General features: G+C 36.8%; 1 protein-coding gene across 6 annotated transcripts in view; it reads left to right on the top strand.

Annotated features, from left to right (window-relative positions):
• The window catches only part of PLPP1 (phospholipid phosphatase 1), a 94,115-nt gene that overhangs the window by 17,571 nt on the left and 55,674 nt on the right, over positions 1-20,870 (top strand). For 3 of the 6 annotated variants that reach the window (XM_072749936.1, XM_026018771.2, XM_026018753.2), the window contains exon 2: positions 16,465-16,619. The exons of 2 other annotated variants lie outside the window; for them this stretch is intronic. In XM_072749936.1, coding sequence (XP_072606037.1) covers positions 16,465-16,619 — 155 coding nt within the window. Of the gene's footprint in view, positions 1-12,198; positions 12,239-16,464; positions 16,620-20,870 lie in introns of those variants that run through there. One more of the 6 variants, XM_072749938.1, reaches the window with a different exon arrangement.

The raw sequence follows: 20,870 nt of genomic DNA, 5'->3' as shown, positions 1-20,870 counted from the left end.
TTTGTCAGCTTCATTCAAGAATCAGTATAATAGTAAACACACAGTTGTTACTTGGAATATAGGCCTTCCTACTGTGTAGAAGTTAATCTCTTGACCAGCTACTAAGAGATTTTGTTGGTTAAGCGAAGTCTGTGGATGTGATTGTTGAGACTGAAAGTCTCATTTAATATTCAGAGAGAAGTAATTTAACCAGATATTCTCATCTGAATACATGATGCTTTGTTTTAAAAGCTTACTAATACTTAGGTAGAACCCAAGGTTCTATAGATCATAATTTCTTTAAAGACTAAATAAACTCTTCAAAGAGGAACCTCTTCAAAGAGGAATCTTCCCCTTGATTCACTATCCTGTTGCTTTATGAAATTTTGTTCAAAGGCTATCGACAAACCTTTGAAGAAAGGTAGCTAAAATACACATAATTGATCATTTGATGAAATTTTATATATGTGTTGATAGATTTTCCAAGTTAAAAACGACTTTTTCAGTAGAGGCAGTAGGCAGAGGAGAGAGATCAGGAAATAAGCACTTAATAAGCTCTCTTAATGTGCCAGGTGTTATGTTAGGCACATTACGAGGCCTTAGTTTACAACTGTTCTGGAAGGTATATAAGTAGTAGTTTTGCATTCACGATAGGAGGAACTTGAGCTCAGGTAGGTAAGTAATTTGCCCGTGCTTACTGAGGTTTAGTACCTGGCAGGATGCCAAAAGGCAGCCCACTTGGGTGGAAAAGCCCAGCTCTATGTGCGGCCTTCCTCTGTTATACCAAAGGAAAGATTTCAGGAGTAGCTGAATAGAAGCTAGAGTAGCCAGTAGACGTTAGCCAGGTGGAAGGCTGGGTTATTGTGAGGAATGTGGCAAGAGGTTTGAAACAGGTGTGGGGAGTTGAGAAATGTAGTATGAAGCTTACAAGTAAAACTTGCCCTTTTGGGTGCTCACTTCAGCACATACACTAAAATTCACTCTTTTGGGATACAGTTCTATGAATTTAGACAGTTTAGACTTTAGAGTCATGTAACCACTACACAAGATACAGAACTGATCTATAAGTTTTCTCTTGCTGCTCTGTGGGAGTCAGGTCCTCCCACATCCTACATCTCTGGCAACCACTGATAGGTCCTCTAGCCTATAATGTCACATAAATGAAATCATGCAGTATGTAGCTTTTGAGTCTGGCTTCTTCACTTAGCATAATGCACTTTTAATTAGGCAACCATTTAATGATGTACATGTTATTGTACAATTTTGCTACAGTTTTTTACTTTGAACTCTCAAAATGCTTATATCATTCCCAATTCCAGTTTCATGTAAACTTTTTGGGGGGACTGAGGAATGATTATAGTTATGGCTTTAAATATCAAAGAAACCCTAAATAGATTCCTAGTAAGTGCCAGAGAAGAAAGTAAAATAGAAAAAAATTTGGTGTCTCTCCCCACACCCTATTACGTCAGCCATCGCCTTGCCTTTTGCACATAGAAATCTGCATGGAAAGTGTGGTACTGATTGTGACCTTTGCCAGCTTGAAAAAGAAAGGGAACAGCTGTTAGTATGAGAGGGTGGAAGGAATTAATGTTGTTCCTGCCCAGTTGGCATCGCGTGCTTTTTGGGCAGGGAACAACAGGTGACCAACTGCTTGCTTTTTATTTTTGTTAGTGTATAAATAAGTAGGCTGTGTGTGTGTGTGGGGGGGGGGGGGCATGTGTTCACGCACAGGAATCTTGAGTCCATATTAAAATAACCTGTCCTTAGAGTCCTGGATTTTTTTTTAAACTGTTTAAATATATACACACATTTATTTTAAGTGTTTTAATGAACTAAGAGACTCCAAGGTTAAGTGTATTATAGGTCATTATTGACAGAAAAGCACAAAAAGTAAAATAAAAGTCACTTATATCCAAACTGCCTTTTCTCCCCTTTGTCCCAACTTAAATAAAAAACAAAACCCAGCAAGATAGCTAAGTACTTTTTATAGTAAAACCATCAGCCACAGAGATGTTGTGGTTACTTCAAGCCGGTGACCAGACTGCAGGTGTCTGTAAAAGCCAAGGGTGCTTTGTTCTTTGAACTCTTGCCCCTGGATACTTCACGTACCATCTCTGTGAATCACACCCAAACATACAGTACACTCTACCCCTGGCTCAGGGCTCTTTCCCTTTTCTACCTCTACCTTGCACAAACTCATCTACCTGCAGTATAGCTTTCACCAAACCCTTTCTTGCTCAAGAGCCAGTGTTGATTTTTCATTTCTTATTGAGACATACTATTATTTACCTGGAACAAAACATTCCTCATAGTGTAGTTTTGCTTTGCCCATTCACATTTCTGTGATTTCTCAGTTCCCTGCTTTAGTTGAATCATCCCTCCTCCCCTCTTTTTTTTTTTTTTTTTCATTGTCTGGCACAGGTTGAGCTCAGTGATCAGTCTATAATGCATTTCTAATTCTATTTTCCATTGCAGTTGTTGAGCCCGTTAGTCTCTTTATTACAATGTTTTGAATGTTTTTCTGCTTTATGAAAACCTCTATTTACCTCTCTTCTCTCATCTTTTAGAAAATGGCACTGTTTCCCACTTGATTTTTTTTTTTGTACCCACTTGATTTTTAAAAAATACTTACTATGTATTTGAAGAGAGAGGCCATGAACGGGAGGGGCAAAGAGGGAGGAAGAGAGAGAGAGAGAATCTCAAGAAGATTTCACACTGAGCATAGAGCTGAACACGTGGTTTGACCTTAAAACCATGGGATCAAGATCTGAGTTGAAACCTAGAGTCGGATTTAGAGTTAAATAAGTACATGTTTCAAACCTGGATGTACCACTTACTATCACAGGTGATAGCCAGTAGCATACATCTGAGTTTTCCCTTCTCCAGGCCACAAGCTTGCATTGTCCTGGCCCCTCCTGTGGACCTCTCCAACGTCCACAGCTGAAAGGTTGAAGCAGAACCCAGCTTCTCTAGCACCAGCTGGTGTCTGTTCTGAGTGGCCAGTGCTGCTGTAGCACTAGTTGTTAAAAATTTTTAATTTCACCCTTATTATATCTATGACTTTAATTAAGTTACTTATCCTTTCTGAGTCATCCTCTCATCTTTAAAATGGGGATAATAATACCTGTTTTACAAGGTGACTTTGTGCATTCATCAAATACTTGTTGAGGGCCTGCCCTCTTTTAAGCACTACTTGGGATATATCTGTGAACAAAATAAAAATGTCCATACCTAATGGAGCTTGTGTTCTAGTAGTAGGGTGAAATGAAAATTAATATTAAATGTTCAGTATGATGCCAGACACATATAGGTATGCACAGTATTTTAGTCCTCTTTATTCTTTGCCATGGTTTTTCATCAAAGCCAAAGGGCCAGGGGAAGTATGGGAACAGGGAAAGGGTGAAATCAGTCCTAGTAACTAGCCATGGCTTCCTCTGAGAGGACTTGAGTCCTGACTACATTGTATAGCAATACAAATGAAATAGGAAGCTTTTAAATTTTTTTGGGAGGGAAAGAACACTAGCTGACCCTGTTCTTGATGATTTTGATTGTTTACCTATGCTTTCATTTCTTCCCATCTACCTTGGATGTAGCTCTGTCCATTCATTCACATTGTCAAGTCCTTTCTGACTTAACTGACTGAGCCAGCCAGGCACACCTGTCAGAAGACATTTTGAAGTCCCCTCTACCCACTCAGTCTTCACTCCTTAAATCTTGTCAGTCTTTCTCTTCTCAGTTCAAGTGTTGGCAGTCCTCTGTCAGTGACCTCTAGTCTATTCTTTTTCTGTTCAGCTTCTTTGTAAGTGGCATTTGTTAAGACCAAGTGAAAGCAGTAGGCTCATGGCCTCATTGGCCTGGGTTCAAATCCCAATTCTGCAATTACATGGCCTTGGGCAGGTTTCATCATCTTCAAAATGGTGTAATAATATTTACCTTTTCAAGTTATTGAGGGATTAGAAAGATGCAACACCTAGCATACTGTCAAGATATATGTTGAAAGTTAAGTAAAAAGTGGCTCCTGTTACTGATATTTTTAAAAAATGCCCCTTTATTTTCCCTGACATCTTTTCTTTCATGTTTCATTCTATTATAATGATAGTTCCATTCCTTATAGTTGGTTTTGTTGACTTTGTGTTTTCTTTCCAGGGTTATGGCTGTTATCACTTTCTCTTAGTGATCTTAATAAAATCTCATGGCGGGATCCCTGTGTGGTGCAGCGGTTTAGTGCCTGCGTTTGGCCCGGGGCGCGATCCTGGAGACCCGGGATCGAATCCCACGTCGGGCTCCCTGTGTGGAGCCTGCTTCGCCCTCTGCCTGTGTCTCTGCCTCTCTCTCTCTCTCTCTCTGTGTGACTATCATGAATAAATAAATAAAATCTTTAAAAATAAAATAAAATCTCATGGCTTCACCTGTTCCCTTTATGATTGATAATTTCAGATATTTATCTTTAGTCTGGATTCTTTCTTTAGTGTCAGATGTGAGTGTCTAGCTGTGTACTAGACATGAAACATCTGTGTCAAACGATGAGGCATAATAGTGAGAAAGGAGTGCATTGAATCTGTAGAGGAAACCATCTGTCTTACCTGTTAACTTACTAGTTTCGTTTGTTAAGTTGGAAAATTTTTGAATGATTCTCTTTACTTTTGGATACCTAATGATCCTTTATTATGGAGGAGAAGAAAACTTTCTGTTCAGAAATAGCACATAACTCTTGTCAATTAGGGTTTCTCATGTGATTTTGGAGAGAATATATAATACCTGTTTCCAAAGAAAGCAAGAAAAATACTGTATTTCCCCACCTCCCAAATGTATTTTGTTCAAACCGAATTGGACACCAAATAAAGAACATTCCTTAAGTTTGGAATGAATACAACTTTCTAAAAACTGCTCAGGTAACACAAAATAGTAAAGAGCCAAGAAATTTTTATTTACTTAAAACCTAGCATTGCTAAAAGGAGAAAATGAAAGGGTTCATAGAGGCAAGTTGCACAAAAGTAACTGTAGACTTACTTGTTAGACTTAAGTATACTATATGTAGAAAAATGCACAAACATGGTTAAATTTACATATGCTGGATTTTTTTTTCTTCTTGAAAGGGAGAATATTTATTACGTAAGGGTAAGAAATCCATTACCCTTTTTGGTAAAACATGAGCTCCTAGAAGCAGTTCCCTCGTTTATTTTTCTTGAGAATTTTGCTGAGGTTTCACATTTCACTTCTGTAGTTTATAGCAAAGTGTACTTAGACATTTTGATGGCTCAGTCAGCCCACATAGTAGATTAAGATGTATTCTAGGTCACTCAGAGCATTTCCACCTTCACCCTCAGTCTAACCAAAGGAAATCAGTTGTTTGTCTATATATGCAGACCAACTTAGGCTCATAGAATCATGGATTTGACTGAAAGGGACATAAGAGATAATGTCATTCTTCTTTCTCATTTGTAAGGAAACTGAGACCCTGGAAGTTAGGCTCCTTTCCCAAAAAAGAGGTGGTATGATGTGGTGAAAAGAAACGGAACTTTTTGTTAAAACTCTGGCTTGCCTGCTTACTACCTGTATAATACTGGTTATTGGCCCTGGAATATACCCACAAGCTCTGTCCTCGTGGGTGAAGTATTTGGTGTCTCTGAGTTTCTGATAAGATTTAACCCAGAGATATAGGTAGTACATTTTAATAATTTGCTGTAATTGTGTTTTTCTTTTGTTTTTTTTTTAAGCCTTTAACAAGAGCGATCATTTCATTAACCTGCAGAAACTCATTTAGTTCTGTCGATTTGATTTTTCCTTTTTCTATTTTATTAGTTTTTGACCTATATTCTTTTCACTTTGAGCTTTTTAAAAATAAACTTATTGTACTGGATGCTTGTTTCATATATATTTTTTTTAAGATTTTATTCATGAGAGAGAGACACACAGTGAGGCAGAGACATAGGCAGAGGGAGAAGCAGGCTCCCTATGGGGAGCCAGTTGTGGGATTTGATCCCAGAATCCCGGGATCATGACCTGAGCCTAAGGCAGATGCTCAACCACTGAGCCCCCCAGGTGCCCTTATCTTTTCTGATGTATAAATTTAAGGCTCTGCATTTTTACGTATCATATTTGAGCTTTATACTCTTAAACTTTGATATGTTGTATTTTCATTGTTCATTTCAAACTATTTTGTGATTTACATTTTGATTCTTCTTAACCTACAATTTAGTGACTTATAAATAAGTTTTTAAACCTACAGATTTTAGAGGACTTTTTCTCCTTCATGGAATTGTTAGAGATAATATGTAGACAAATACTTGGGAATAGTAGGTATTGAATGATGTTTTTGGTTTTCTTTAGACACACAGAGAGAGAGGCAGAGACACAGACAGAGAGAGAGAGAAGCAGGCTCCATGCAGGGAGCCTGATGTGGGACTCGATCCCGGGTCTCCAGGATCACACCCAAGGCTGCAGGCGGCGGGCGCCAAACTGCTGCGCCACTGGGGCTGCCCTCAGTTTTCCTTAAAGAAATAAATTTCTGTTTTTGAAACTAGGACAGGAAACATATAAAATTTTAATGAGCATAGCTAATATTAAAAATGACTTTAGTTCTATAATACAGTCAAATAAGACAATACATAGAGAGCAAAGAGATGATTACAAAAGGATTAAAGTGGGAGGAAGGGTGGTGGGGAGGAGAATTAGGTGAAAATGTAGGAATATCAAGTTGAATTCTCATCTTCTTTAAGGTCATATTCTTTTGATCCCTTTCATCTGTGGCCTTTAGGGTATTATTTTTATTACATTTTACCTTCAGTTAATTTTATCTATTTATTTAGAGAGTAGAGGGAGGAGCAGAAGGAGAGAGAGAGAATCTTAAGCTGCACACCCAGCTCAATGCATTGCTCAATTTCACAACCCTGAGATCACAAACTGAACCAAAATCAAGAGTTGGCTGCTTAACTGGCTGAGCCACTCAGGCGCCGCTATTGCTTATACCATTAAATTGAAGTATCTTTAGATGACTATTTGTTGAGGTGTGTGGGCACAGATTCTGAAACTGTGTGGCAGAAGCTCATAGGTTTTGATGAGAGGTTCCATAGTTTCATTAGAATCTTAAAGGGGTCAATAAACCCCAAGAAGTTAAGAACCACTACTTTAGAGACTTTACCATGTAAGTTAACTTGAGAAGCCTACCAGGAAAGAATTATGTTTTTTCCTGCTCTCACTTTATTTTATAAGCATAAAATTACAAAATCTTAAATCTTTGACTAGTATTTTTATTTTTTATTTATTTTTTTTTTTTTAAAGAATTTTATTTTATTATATTTATGATAGTCACAGAGAGAGAGGCAGAGACACAGGCAGAGGGAGGAGAAGCAGGCTCCATGCACCGGGAGCCCGACGTGGGACTCGATCCCAGGTCTCCAGGATCGCGCCCTGGGCCAAAGGCAGGCGCCAAACCGCTGCGCCACCCAGGGATCCCCTGACTAGTATTTTTATACAGATACCCTACAGGTATTTGATTTTTCACTTCTATACCATATTCAATAAATTATAGGAGGGATTTGACATATTATAAAATAGGCTTTGTGTTAGATAATTTTGCCAATTGTAGGTTAATGTAAGCATTCAGAGCATGTTTAGGTAAGCTAGGCTAAGCTAAGATGTTCAGTTTAGGCTTACTAATGCATTTTTGACTTAAAATATTTTCAACTTATGATGGGTTTATTGGGATAGAACTCCATAAGATGAGGGAGATATATTATTTCTTGTTAAAGAAATAATAATGCTTGTTAAAAGGCCATCCTTTTTTTAATTTAAGATTTTATTTATTCATTCATGAGAGACACAGGCAGAGGAAGAAGCAGGCTCCAGGTAGGGAGCCTGACATGGAACTCCATCCTGGTCTCCAGGATCACGCCCTGGGCCGAAGGTGGCGCTAAACCACTGAGCCACCCAGGCTGCCACTCATTTTTTTGTTTTAAGCAGAATAGTAAAATAAAATAGGTTTTTCCTTTGTCCTGGTTTCAAACAATCGGTTTACCATAGAGAGGACTTTGTCAGGTAGGTTGCATGTATAGCATAATTTTAGGAAACACAACGAAAAACTTCTTGATTGTGACAAAGTATTTTTTAAATTTTAAAATTGATTATTTTGGCCCTTGGTTTTATTGTAAGATATTCAAACATGGAAGTATATACAATAGGAAATGAGTTTTCTTCCTGATTTGTATGAATACCATCTCTGGACATAACTGCTTAAAAGTTGGTGATTGATTGATTCTTCTTGTGCTTTCCAATGCATATTTAGATACAAACACAATAACATGTTTTATATAGGGAAATTATACTGAATATAATTTTTATAGATTATTTTGATTACTTAATATATTGGAAATATTTCTATGTATATGATCCATACTCATTGATTCAATTTAAAATTTTTTTTCCAGATTTTATGATAGTCTGAAGTATAATTTTTTTTTTAAGATCTATTTAGTTATTAGAGCACGTGGGGCAAAGGGAGAGGGAGAGAGACCTGAAGCAGACTCTGTGCTGAGTTCGAGCCTGACTCAGGGCTCAATCCCACGATACTGAGATCACAACCTGAACCAAAAACCAAGAATCAAACACTTAACCGACTGCACCACCCAGGCTCCCCAGTATGAAGACAACATACAGGTAGTTGTATGTGTAGCTGCTTTAGCATGATAGTGACCTGTAGTAGATGCTCAATACATGTTAGTGTTTATTCTCCTTCTTGGACATGTGTATGAGATGTGAAAGATGATTAACTGCTTGTTTTGAATAGTGAAAAACCCTAAGGACTTACAATAAATATCCACAGCTGCAGCATTTATCTTTTCACTATAAAGGAAACCTTTCTCCTAAGGATGTTTGTGTTTAGTGATTGGGATTTATAAATTGCGGTAAGACTAGCAGGATTGCTATTTAAGAGTCTTGTAAGTTAGGCTGCCCTGATTATTTTAGGTGCTTCCATTTAGAGCAAATAATTTTTATTGGTGGATGCGATGCCACATTATGATTTATCCTTCTTAAAAAAGTACAGAGTATAGCATATACTATAGAGTTGTACAGTATGTGAAAGCATTTTTTGTGGGAATCTTGGAACAAAGTTCTTTCCTAACTTTGAAGATGTTTAGAGGCAGGTGCTGAGATTAGAAATCCCACAGTTCTGTTACAGGTAGGATAGGTAAAATGTGTGCTTTGTGATAAAGTTGCAGATAAAATGTGTGCTTTGTGATAAAGTGGTTCTAAGAACTTAGGAAAAGATGGATCTGGAGCTAATTGTTAATTATTTGTTAAGTCCTGTTTTGAAGTATTAGTACTTCTCATCATCTCTTTTTCATATCTCGTTGTGGTACTTTTCTGCAGGGAAGTTGCCCTCTGTTTTGGGTGAGTCAGTAAAGAGGATCGGATTGGGCCTCAACTTCTTTTCTCCCTGAGAGGAGAGTAAGGGGGGGCTGCTAGAAGAAGGGCTTCCATAATAGCCAGGTCTGAAGCTTTGTGTGGAGGTAATACTGGACTGTATGGACATTGCCCCCAGGATTCCAGGAGTTTGTAGAACTATAAAGTTCTTGTAGCAATTACATGGGTATATCAGCCTATTTATCTTTATTTGTTAGCACTTTGCTTTCCTAGTGGAAAACATGCTTGAGAAATAGTTGGTAGAATATAGAGTTGGAAGTGCTTCCCTAGCATGTTCTTGAACTTCAGATTGTTAGTCAGTTTTTTGTTTTTGTCTTTGGGTCTTGTCTTGATTTATTTGTTTAAATTTTTGTTTCCAAAAGACTCAACTTACTTAAAACATTTGAAAACCTAAGTTTATGGTTACACAAAGGTTTTATGTGCCTTAGAGACTTTTGCTCACTTGTTTATTCATTTGTTGATTTACCCACTCAACAAATACTCAACTGAAGTACTTATTGTAAGCAGGGTTGAGGGAATGCTATCAGATAGTCATCTGTTCAAGGTAAAGAAAAATGGAAAATGTATTCTGGAGAGATAACCAAAGGCTGAAGGTAGGTAGGTAGGTAGTTATATATATATATATTTATATATATATATTTATATAAATAATGTGTGTGTGTGGGTGTTTAAGAGAAAGATGGTCAATAGTTGTCTCCTAAAGGTTTTTAGAATCTGTTTCTTCTATTCCCACAATTATTTTTTTATTTCAGGCCCTCAGCATCTCTCATACACAATTGTATTTCTTGCCTCTGGACTTTCCCTCTATTTTAACTTCATGTTCCTTTTTCCTTTATTTGGCTCTTCTCAGAGTTTTTCTCCCTGCTAAAACACAGATTAGATTGTGTGTCTCCTGTTACCCACAGAATAAAATTCAAACTTCCTAATAAATAGTTTCAGTATAGATTCTGTAAATAGTCCCTTTATGAAGCTTTCCACAGTTACCCACTTTTAGTTCTTGTGTGTTCCATGGTGAGACCCCAACTGGTCTTATCTTCTCCTGATAAATGATTCTAGATATATTCCATTTCCTGCTCTGGATCTCTTCTCATCATTGACTACCCTGCCCACAGTGCTAGGAGGCTGACCTTGCCCTTTGGCTTCCAGATGTGTTTGGACAGTGGGAAGCTCTGGCAGGAGAGTAAGCTAGCTGTGTTTATTCTTCTGGCTTCCTCCTGCCAATTCATGTCTTGTTGGCTTTACCAGAGGTCATAGTTCCTATGAAGCTGCCCTCTTTATACTTTTAAGGCTTAGGGGTGTTAGCAGCTTCTGGAGGTTGACCTATCTCTTGACTCTGACCATCTTCCATACCTTACAAATAGTCCTTTATTAAGCTGTTCTTAAATTACCCAGTTTGAGGATGATGTTCCCTGCTGAAGTCCTGATTGCTGCATTGTCTAAATCCTTTAAGCTTCAGTTTTGCTTGTAATTATAGCTGTTATTTTTCAGCAGCACTATGTTTCTCTTTTATTAAACTTTTTTTTTTTTTTTTGGTGAGCTCTTCATCTCCCCTTCCAGTCCTTTTTCCTTTTTTTCCCCTGGCACTGTGACTGTCATATAATATGAATTGATAGGTCTGAATGAATAAGAAGGGGAGATTTTCAAGATAATGGACATTTGACTTTCCCTGGGTAGCATAATATTTACTTAGATGTCTGAAATAGGATCTTTTGAGAAGATAGGGGGAGGTAGCACGTACTGAAGTCCATTTAATCACTTAATAATATCTAGATTTTTATTTCATCCTTCTCATAAAGTAAATTTAGCACTTTTTTTTTTTTTTACTATTGCTTCAACATATTTTTTAAGGTTTCAGATATACTTATATACTTATTTCTTCAGTCATGCCATATTTTAATGGGTGCACAGTGCTTTTACTTGGCATTGCTTATAAGTTGGTTTTGAAACAATTCAGTATTACATCAGTTGTGATATTGATCTCTCCATTCCTTTGGGATGGCTCTGCCAACAGAGGACAGGAACCATTCTATTCCAATTTGTGTTGCTTCATACACATACAGCAACATAGAAAGTGGCTCCACTAGCTAATGCAATGTTACCATATTTGTCATGGAAATCAGGTGTCCGTTTCTGGTGGCTTCATGTTGCCATTGCTTGCTGCAATGCCAAGGCCCCTTGCAAAGAGCCTTGAGAAACCTGGTGCTTCCGCATACTAAAAATTGACATTAGTTTCTCTTCAAAATGCATTTTTAGATTAATTCCATTTATTTTGTTGGAATATTTTGTAATATCATGTCTTTAAGGATGTAATTACTATATCTAATATGGGAGAGATTTATTCCTTTATTAAAGGAGAATATAGGAAGCATACTTTCTCAGTTTATCTTAGAAGGGATGTGCTAAGAAGTGTGTTTAGAAGACTAAAGGATGTTTAGTAAGAACTTTTGAAAAGTGACTTTTTGTAAGGGAAATGTTCAGAGAAAAATATCCTAAAATTATGATAAGGATCAAAAATAGTTTCTATATCCTTTATATAAGGATATATCTATCCTGTGAAAGGGTTTATTTTGTGAAGCATCTTCCTATAACACTAACTTGGACCCATTACTATCCTAAAAAATTACTATTGAAAATAATCTCGATAGAGAATATTCCATTGTTATTTATTTATTTTTAAAAAGATTTTATTTACATATTTGAGAGAGATCGCAGAGGGAGAGGGAGGAGGAGAAGTGGACTTGCCACTGAATGGAGAACCCTATGTGGAGCTCAGTCCCAGGACCTTGACGTCATGACCTGAGCGAGAGGCAGATGATTAACCAACTGAGCCACTCAGGTGCCCTTCCATGCTTTTTAAAATAAAGCTATCTTTTAAAAATAGAGGTATTTTTTTTTACTCCAGGGGGATAGATTTGTGTGTGTGTGTGTATATCTGTCTATCCTAGTTGGTTTGGGCTGCTGTAACAGTATGCCATAGACTGGGGGGCTTAAACAATGGAAATTTATTTTCGCACAGTTCTGGAGGCTAGAATTCTGATAACAGGATGGCAGCATGATTGGGTTTAAGTGAGGATTCTATTCCTGGCCTATAGATGACCACATTTTCCTGTATCCTCTCATGGCCTTTCTTTGGTGCAAATACATGGAGAGATCGAATCTCTGTCTTTTTCCTCTTCTAGGAGACCAGCCCTATTGGATTAATTTATTAAATTTATGACCTCATTTAACCCTAATTACATCCTAAAACAGCCTCCTTCAAATATGATAAAAGTGGGGGTTAGAGCTCCAAAAAGTGAATTCTGGGGGCACATTTAGTTCATAGGGATATGCTATACATATGTATATATAAAATGTATGAGCAAAAGAGGAAATAATTTATATATTTAAGTTGAAGAAAGATACTCATGCTTAGACAAGGACAACCTGATACTGAAATTCATTATTGAAGTTTCTTCATAAAAATAATGATGTTAGTGGAGGTGGTATAATAATATAATAAAAGGGCGGTTATCAAAGATCCCCTTTTTCCTCTGACCTCAGAGACTACTCAGTTCTCACTCTCCTTGATTATCTTAGCAGTGACATCCTACCTTTGCCCAGATACGTACTTGATACTGTAAGCTACTTCTGTTGGCTTTTGTGTCACAACATTGCCCTACTTCTCTATGGTTCATTCTTTTCCAAGAATGGCCATGTGTGTGGCTGAATGAAATAGAGCCCCTGACATCTAGAGCATGGAGTCATCCTCTCTTCCTTTCTCTCCTATAGTCTCCGTTCATGATTTCACTATGCATATTTAGTCATTAGCTGGTTGTCTTATCTCTACTGGTTTTGATTTTAGGCTGTTTCTGAACTTTTTCATTCTCCTGGCTTAAGTTACCACCTCTAATGCCAGTAATTTGTGTGTCCCTCCCTACTTCTGATTGTTACTCCTTATAGTCATTTAGTGTCATTTATTCAGAGCAAACTGTGTGTGTGCCTGATACAAAGAATATGAGAATGATAGAGCCTTTGCCTTCAAGTTAGTGACAGAATGTCAGAGGCAATATAAAACACAGTGTGATAGATGTATATAAAAGTTGTCATGGGACAGATAAGTAGGGCGTGCCTGCCTTGGATGGAAGGGGAAATGAGAGGTCAAGTATCCCCAGTAGAAGGCTGAACATTTATGAAGCCACCTAGGGTTTTGAAAACCGTAATAGGCAAAGGTAACAACAAATGGCTCAGTGTGATTGGAATCTTTAAGGGCTGCGTATAGAAGAGTCCAAGATGAGACTGAGCATTTAAGAAGTTACCAGATCATCCCAAAGGCAATATTCTCAAGACTGAGTTTTCTTCCACAATAAACCACATCCCACTCCCAACTTCGCGTTTCTGTCAGTAGGCGCACCATTGTCTCTTTCTAAACCCTGAAGTGTCATCCTCAGGTCTGCTTCAGCAATTGTGATCAGGCATGACGTTGAGTCATTTCTGTATTCAGAACACTCCTTCATGCATTCTCTTCTGTTCACTGTCAACACACTACTTATTGGTTAATTACTGGATTATTTCAAGGCTATATGAAATGATCCCCTTTCTGCTTTTTTTTTTTTTTTTAAATTTCTAGTATCCCTTATCTTACTTACCCTGTCGCTGATCCTGACTGAGCGAGTGCAGTGATATTTTATTTCCTGCAGGAAAATTTCTTTTTTAGGAAAAGAATATGTAGTTCTTTTTATGAAACCAAACATCTTTTTTTTTTTTTTTTTAAGATTTTATTTATTCATGAGAGACACAGGCAGAGGGAGAAACAGGCTCCATGCAGGGAGCCCAACGTGGGACTCGATCCCGGGTCTCCAGGATCACACCCTGGGCCAAAGGCGGCGCTAAACCGCTGAGCCACCCGGGCTGCCCATGAAACCAAAAATCTTAAGTCTGCACCTCACATTAAAAAATCATAGAATGGAAGAATTAAGAGTTATTTATAGCAAAGAACATTTTGTTCCATAAACTTTGAGTTTTGATTATGAACATAATACGTATTTTATACTGAAGAAGCTTTTTCAAACGACAGGTCTCCTGCCTCCCAGTCTCATCTTCTTGTCGTAGTTCTAACCTCTTAATTTATCCAGATCACTTGCCTCCGTGGGAGGCCATATATACACTGACACTGGAAATAGCCTTTTTGGAAATCCTGGTTTTACTCCTTATTAGTTTCAGTAAGAGTCTACATTTGTCTAAGCCTCATAATAACTTTATGTGAAAAATGGGAGAGGTGATATTACCTGCACGGTTATAGCTAAGGATGGAGTGAATCTGTATAGCCCAGTGCCTGGCATGTGTGAGCTCGCAATATATGTTGGCTATAAAATGTTACGTACCCTGAAGACCCCTCGCTCATTGCCTCTGTGCTTTTGTTAGTGCAACCCCCTGCTGCCCTTGCTTCCTTGTACCACTGAATGCTTTCCTTGAGCCCTTCCTTATTGCCTGTGGTACGTGTTGTTACAGGTTCAACTCAGTTGCCTTTTTAAAAATAGTCTTTTCTAATTAATCTAGTTCACGTTGACCTCTGAATTCCTAGAGGACCTTTTATACCATTTTAGAAATTAGTCATACGTTCTTTATTATAGTATTTCTCTGTGAATTCCCTATAGTAAGATTCATTTATTTTGATGTACATTGTATCAAATTCATCCCTATATGAATTTTGATAAATGCTTTGGGGTAACCATCACAATCAAGATACAGAACAATTTCATCACTCCCTAAATATTTATCTCATTATGACATTTTAAACAATTTCCTCTAGTGCACATTCTGTTTCTATATGTATGGTTTAGGCTTTTGAACCTAGCATCTGTTTTATGCTAGTTTGTCTCCCTTTGTGTGGCCTAACTTAGTAATCCTTTTTAACAGTTTCGTTTATTTATTCATGAAAGACACAGAGAAAGAGAGAGAGGCAGGGACTTAGGCAGAGGGAGAAGCAGGCTTCCTGCAAGGAGCCTGATAGGGGACTCAATCACAGATCCTGGGATCACTCCCTGAGCCGAAGGCAGATGCTCGACTGCTGAGCCACCCAGGCGTCCCACTAACCTAATATTGAGCATATAGTTAGTAGATGCTTAAGTGTTTGAATTGTATAAAACGAAGCATAAAAACATGGTAAACTTGAACAAAATATGAAGCTACTCATTTTAAGTTATTTAACTTCTCTTTGGTCTTTAATTTTACTTGAGTGAAAAATTTCAAATGGATATTATTCCTATATAATTTTCTAAAGTGATTGGGACCCTTGCAGAGCTAATAAAATCATTCTAAATTTATCTTTGGGGGGAAAAGGGCTAGTTTCTTTCTGTTTTTATCTTTTATTTATTTTTAAATATTTATTTATTCATGAGAGACACAGAGAGAGGCAGAGACATAGCAGAGGAAGAAGCAGACTCCTCACAGGGATCCTGATGTGGGACTCGATCCCTGAACTGGGATCACGCCCTGAGCCAAAAGCAGACGCTCAACCACTGAGCCACTCAGGCCTCCCTCTTTCTGTTTTCATTATCAAATGTGCTTAGGGTTTCCATTTTTTCCTTACCCTATTAGTTTACATTTTAATGTGAAACAAACTTTTCTATCTTTAACCCTCCTTGAGTATTTTTGGTTGTTATGATGTTACTGATAATGTGTTTACAGTTTTCCTTTCTTTCTTAAACATATTTAAAATATTGAGCAATTCAATTAAAAATAAACTAGTTACAGAATGTAAAGTACAAAACCTTGCTGTTCTTTCAACTTTATTTTTTTCATGGGCCAATTTTGCTCTCTTTCCTGGGGCTGCTTTTATTGATTGTCTTTAAAATCAGAGGTCAACGCAAGTAAGATAATTTATACTTCATAAAGGTGGGGCTGATATGGACAAGCTAATGGTGCATGGTTTCCTTAATCTTCACTCTTGGGTATTTTGGACTATTGATCCTTTTCAGAAAGGACCAAATATGGTTAAGATTTGCATCCCATTCAGTAGAGTTTACTTCCTGATGAAGTGAATTGAATTTAACCATGTGTATCTTTTTTTCCCTTCCCCAACAGCTTCCATGCCTATGGCTGTTCTAAATTTGAGCCAAATATATCCATTTCAGAGAGGCTTTTTCTGTAAAGACAACAGCATCCAGTACCCGTACCATGACAGTACCGTCACATCCACTGTCCTCACCATAGTGGGGCTTGGTTTACCCATTTCCTCTGTAAGTAAATTAATAAGTAGGTAGTGATGGGTTTGTTGTGCTGGAGGATGGATGTAGTGATGGCATTGGGGTGGGAGTAAATCTATAGTACTGTCTTCACCAGTGCTGATGTGGTGAATGAGGAATATACCCACTATTTTTTTTTAAGATTTTATTTATTTATGAGAGACACACAGAGAGAGAGGGGGGCAGAGACATAGGCAGAGGGAGAAGTAGGCTCCATGCAGGGAGCTCGATGTGGGACTCGATCCGGGGACTCCAGAATCATACCCTGAGCCAAAGGCAGATGCTCAACCACTGAGCCACCCAGGCATCCCTATACTCACTGTTTTAATCTAGGGACAGTGTAATTGCAGTTAAAGGAGGAGTCACCCAAAACAATGTGATATCATCCTGAAGAACTATAGAATGATTATTTTACAGTAGAAAGGTTCATTTAAGTCATTTGTACCAGTGCCTTTCTGTATGTTAAGAAACTTAGGCCCAGACACTTGATCAAGCCCAGTAAGCTGTTTTATGGCAGAGCTGACATGAAGATGATGCTTACTTTATCATATTTAAAATGAAAATTGAAACCATAAGAAAGGAGATAGATTTATTGATTAAGATTGAGAAGACAACTCAGGAGAAAGAATTTAAATACATACGCAAAACAAAATCCTCAGAATATATCAAAACTTTTTAAAAAATATTTTATTTATTTATTCATGATAGAAAGAGAGAGGCAGAGACACAGGCAGAGGGAGAAGTAGGTTCCATGCAGGGAGCCCGATGTGGGACTCGATCCCAGGACTCCAAGATAATGCCCTGGGCCAAAGGCAGACACTAAACTGCTGAGCCACCCAGGAATCCCCAAACTTACTTTTTTTTTTTTTAAAGTTCTACTGACTTTCAGATAATTTATCAGTTTTTAGGATAATTTTGGTTTTCATTTTTTTAAGGAACTGGAAACTTTCCTTTTAGGTTAAGTTTCACAAATAGGGTGAAGATTGGTCTTTGAGATTTTGTGATTACTTTCTTTATCCTTGGCTGTGATTCCTGAATCTTGGCCTATCCTGTTTCTCTTGATGTGAGTTGGAAATAGAAGAGAAAGAGCAAAGATTTACCTTCTTGAGTGTCTTGGGAGTGCAGCAAGTGATGCTGTATATCTCCTTTGACCAGTTGTCTTTTGACAGTTGGCATCCTGAGCAAATTGACTTAAAAAATTTTGTATTAGCAGACTCAGCAGCCTATTCCTACAATAGGACAACTAGCTTTTCTTTCTCTTTTTTGTCCTAAATAACCTAACTAGTTCTTTAGTTTTCCATTTCCTGTCTGTGTTCTTTTTTTCTTTTTGGCTAATAGGTTTTTGTTTTGTGTTGTTTGGTTTTGGATGGTCTTTAGCCTTATATTGTGAAGGTAAAGGGGACTGGGTTTTTAATATATCAAGCTACAGTAAATATTTCCGTATATTGTCTACACATTCTACTTTGGTGGTAACTAATTTTATAGCATTAAAAAGGGAGAAAAATCTGGGATTTAGTTTATGGAGATAATTACTTTTTCCCTAAAAAATAAATTCTATCATAACTCGTAACTCTTATTTTAGCCTTCAGGCTGATGAAACAATGTGCAGCAGAGCATATAGTACTACCATTTAGATGAAAATATGCTGTACTGTCTTACTGTACTTCTATAAAGTGCAAGATGTTTGTTGTAGCTATTATTTGGCGCGGCTATCTCCAGGTAAAGTATTTAAAAACTATTCCTGTATTTGAGGAGATGATTGCTTGAAGATCAGGAAGTTCCTTTTAGTTATTCGACTTGGTACATTTCATCTTTTTCTTAAAAAAGTTTAGTTATAAAAATAATAGATGCTCCTGTCTGAATCTAAGAAAATCTATTATAAAGGAAAAAGAAATCACCCTTAGTTTTATTGCCTGAAGACAGTTAATATTTTGATGTTACTTCCTTTAGTTGGACATTTATTTTACAACATTATGAACACATTGCAAATTCAGTTTTGTTCTTTTTTATTTACTAATTTTTGTAACCGATATTTTTGAGTTATTAACAAATGTTAAATGTCAGCATTTAAGTTACAGCAATAAAACTAAATTAAAAAAAATAGCAGGAAAATGGATAGGAATGGATAGGAACTTGGATAGGAATACTTAAGTTCTGGGATACTAATTCTCATAATGTTGTTACTGAGTGAAGTGATCTTGACAATGTTGTAATGCAAATTTATTTTATTACAATAAATAGTATATTTGGCCTGTTTCTGGGCCTTAAATAAGTTAATAGCTTGCGGATTATTGTGAGGGTGTTCTTGTACATTCCTACAATAAATTTATTTGTTTTTTAAATAATTTATATAGTACCAGATATAGAAGACAATTTTATTTTCTGTAAGGTGATTTATGTTTGATGTAACTTAATACAAAACATACTTTGTAATTTGAATAGTAAGATTTTGGATGATAAAATTTTTTTTTAAATTTTTATTTTTAAGAGAGAGAGCAGGAGAGGGGGGCAGAGGGAGAGGAAGAGGGGGAGAGAGATTCTCAAGCAGGCGAGGAGCCCAAAGTAAGACTCAATCCCATGATCCTGAGTTCGTGATCTGAGTTGAAATCAAGAGTCTGGATACCCAACCAACCTACCCAGGTGCCCCTGGATGATAAAATACTTTTAAGGTTGTAACTTTTTACAATCTGAGGTCTGTAATCTTTTTTAGAAAAATGTGTTCATCAGCTAATCAAAAAGATGCAACATTCAGAAAACTATAGATTTCCATGTTTTTGGAATTAAGGCTTCTTTATGGGTTTTAAGGATCCACTTTTTATTTGACATCAATTTTTTTCCTTCCTTTTGGCTTCATGTATCTTCTCCCTTCTTATTCAATGTACATTTATTTTTGTAAATTTTTACATTTCTAGAAAATGTAAGATTGTTAATTTGTATGCCAACTCTGAGAGTAATGGTAGCAACAATAAAGTAAGGATTAAGTCAGAAGTCCCTATTTTGCAGTGAATAAGTATACATTTTCTAGAGTTTAAAATGTATACAGTTTGGGAATAGAAAACTTATCTGTATTTAATGGGTTATTTTACATTAACTTGAATAGTGACTGAATATTGGCTTTTTTTTAGGTCTTGATAGTGACTGAGTACTTGCTTTTTTCTTTTTTTCTTTTTTTTAGATCTTGATTGCTCTGTCTTACTACCTTATAGTAAAAATGCATAGCCTAAAATAATGGTGAAAAGACTGTTTTCTGTGGCCAACTTCTGAAACTCCTAAATAGACATTGTATTATTCATAGTGACCTAAATTGCATCATGACAAACTATGGATATATTTGGATGTATGTGAAAAAGGCTTAAACTCTTTATATTATGTATACATACTCTTATTAAATTAGTGAGAAACAGATGAGTGCTCCAAAGTAACATGAGCAAAGAGCATGAACAGAAAGTTGTCTGTAGAAGAAAAAAATTGCCAAAAGATATTTTTAAAAAGAGTTGATTTCTTAAGTTCATTTTAAAGCAACACTGAGAAAGCGGTTTGGCCTATTATATTGGCAAAGGGAAAAGCTTTCCCTAGCTTGTCAAGTATAGAAAATAAGTATATTCATATACAAAGCTGGTAGGAGTATAAATACATACTAAGAAAAATGTATCATTAAGACCTAGAAATTATACTTCAAATAGTTTACCCTAATGAAATAGTACCAGTTTTATGCAGGGAATTAGTTACAAGAATATTTATTACAGCATCATTTTTTATAGTAGAAAATTAGAAATAGGGCTTAGGGAACTGTTTATGATTTATCCCAGTGAGGAAATATTGTGATACCATCCATTTTATCATTTTTTTATATTTATTGACCTGGAAAGATCTCTTTAAGATATTAAGTGGAAAGGGGAAGGAGAAGAGTAATAATGGTTCTCTCTGATTACTTGTATATAAGATTACTTTCATTTTATTTCTTGCATTTCCTCTTTTATTTCTTCTCATGAACACATACTGTTTTGCACATTTTAAATCTTTTTTTTATTTTTTTATTTTTTATTTATTATGATAGTCACAGAGAGAGAGAGAGGCAGAGACATAGGCAGAGGGAGAAGCAGGCTCCATGCACCGGGAGCCCGACGTGGGACTCGATCCTGGGTCTCCAGGATCGTGCCCGGGGCCAAAGGCAGGCGCCAAACCGCTGTGCCACCCAGGGATCCCTGTTTTGCACATTTTAATACCCACTAGAAATTATCTCAT

This window comes from Vulpes vulpes, chromosome 2 (assembly GCF_048418805.1).
Source record: "Vulpes vulpes isolate BD-2025 chromosome 2, VulVul3, whole genome shotgun sequence".
Taxonomy (NCBI): domain Eukaryota; kingdom Metazoa; phylum Chordata; class Mammalia; order Carnivora; family Canidae; genus Vulpes; species Vulpes vulpes.
This window is presented reverse-complemented; position numbering and strand designations above follow the sequence as displayed.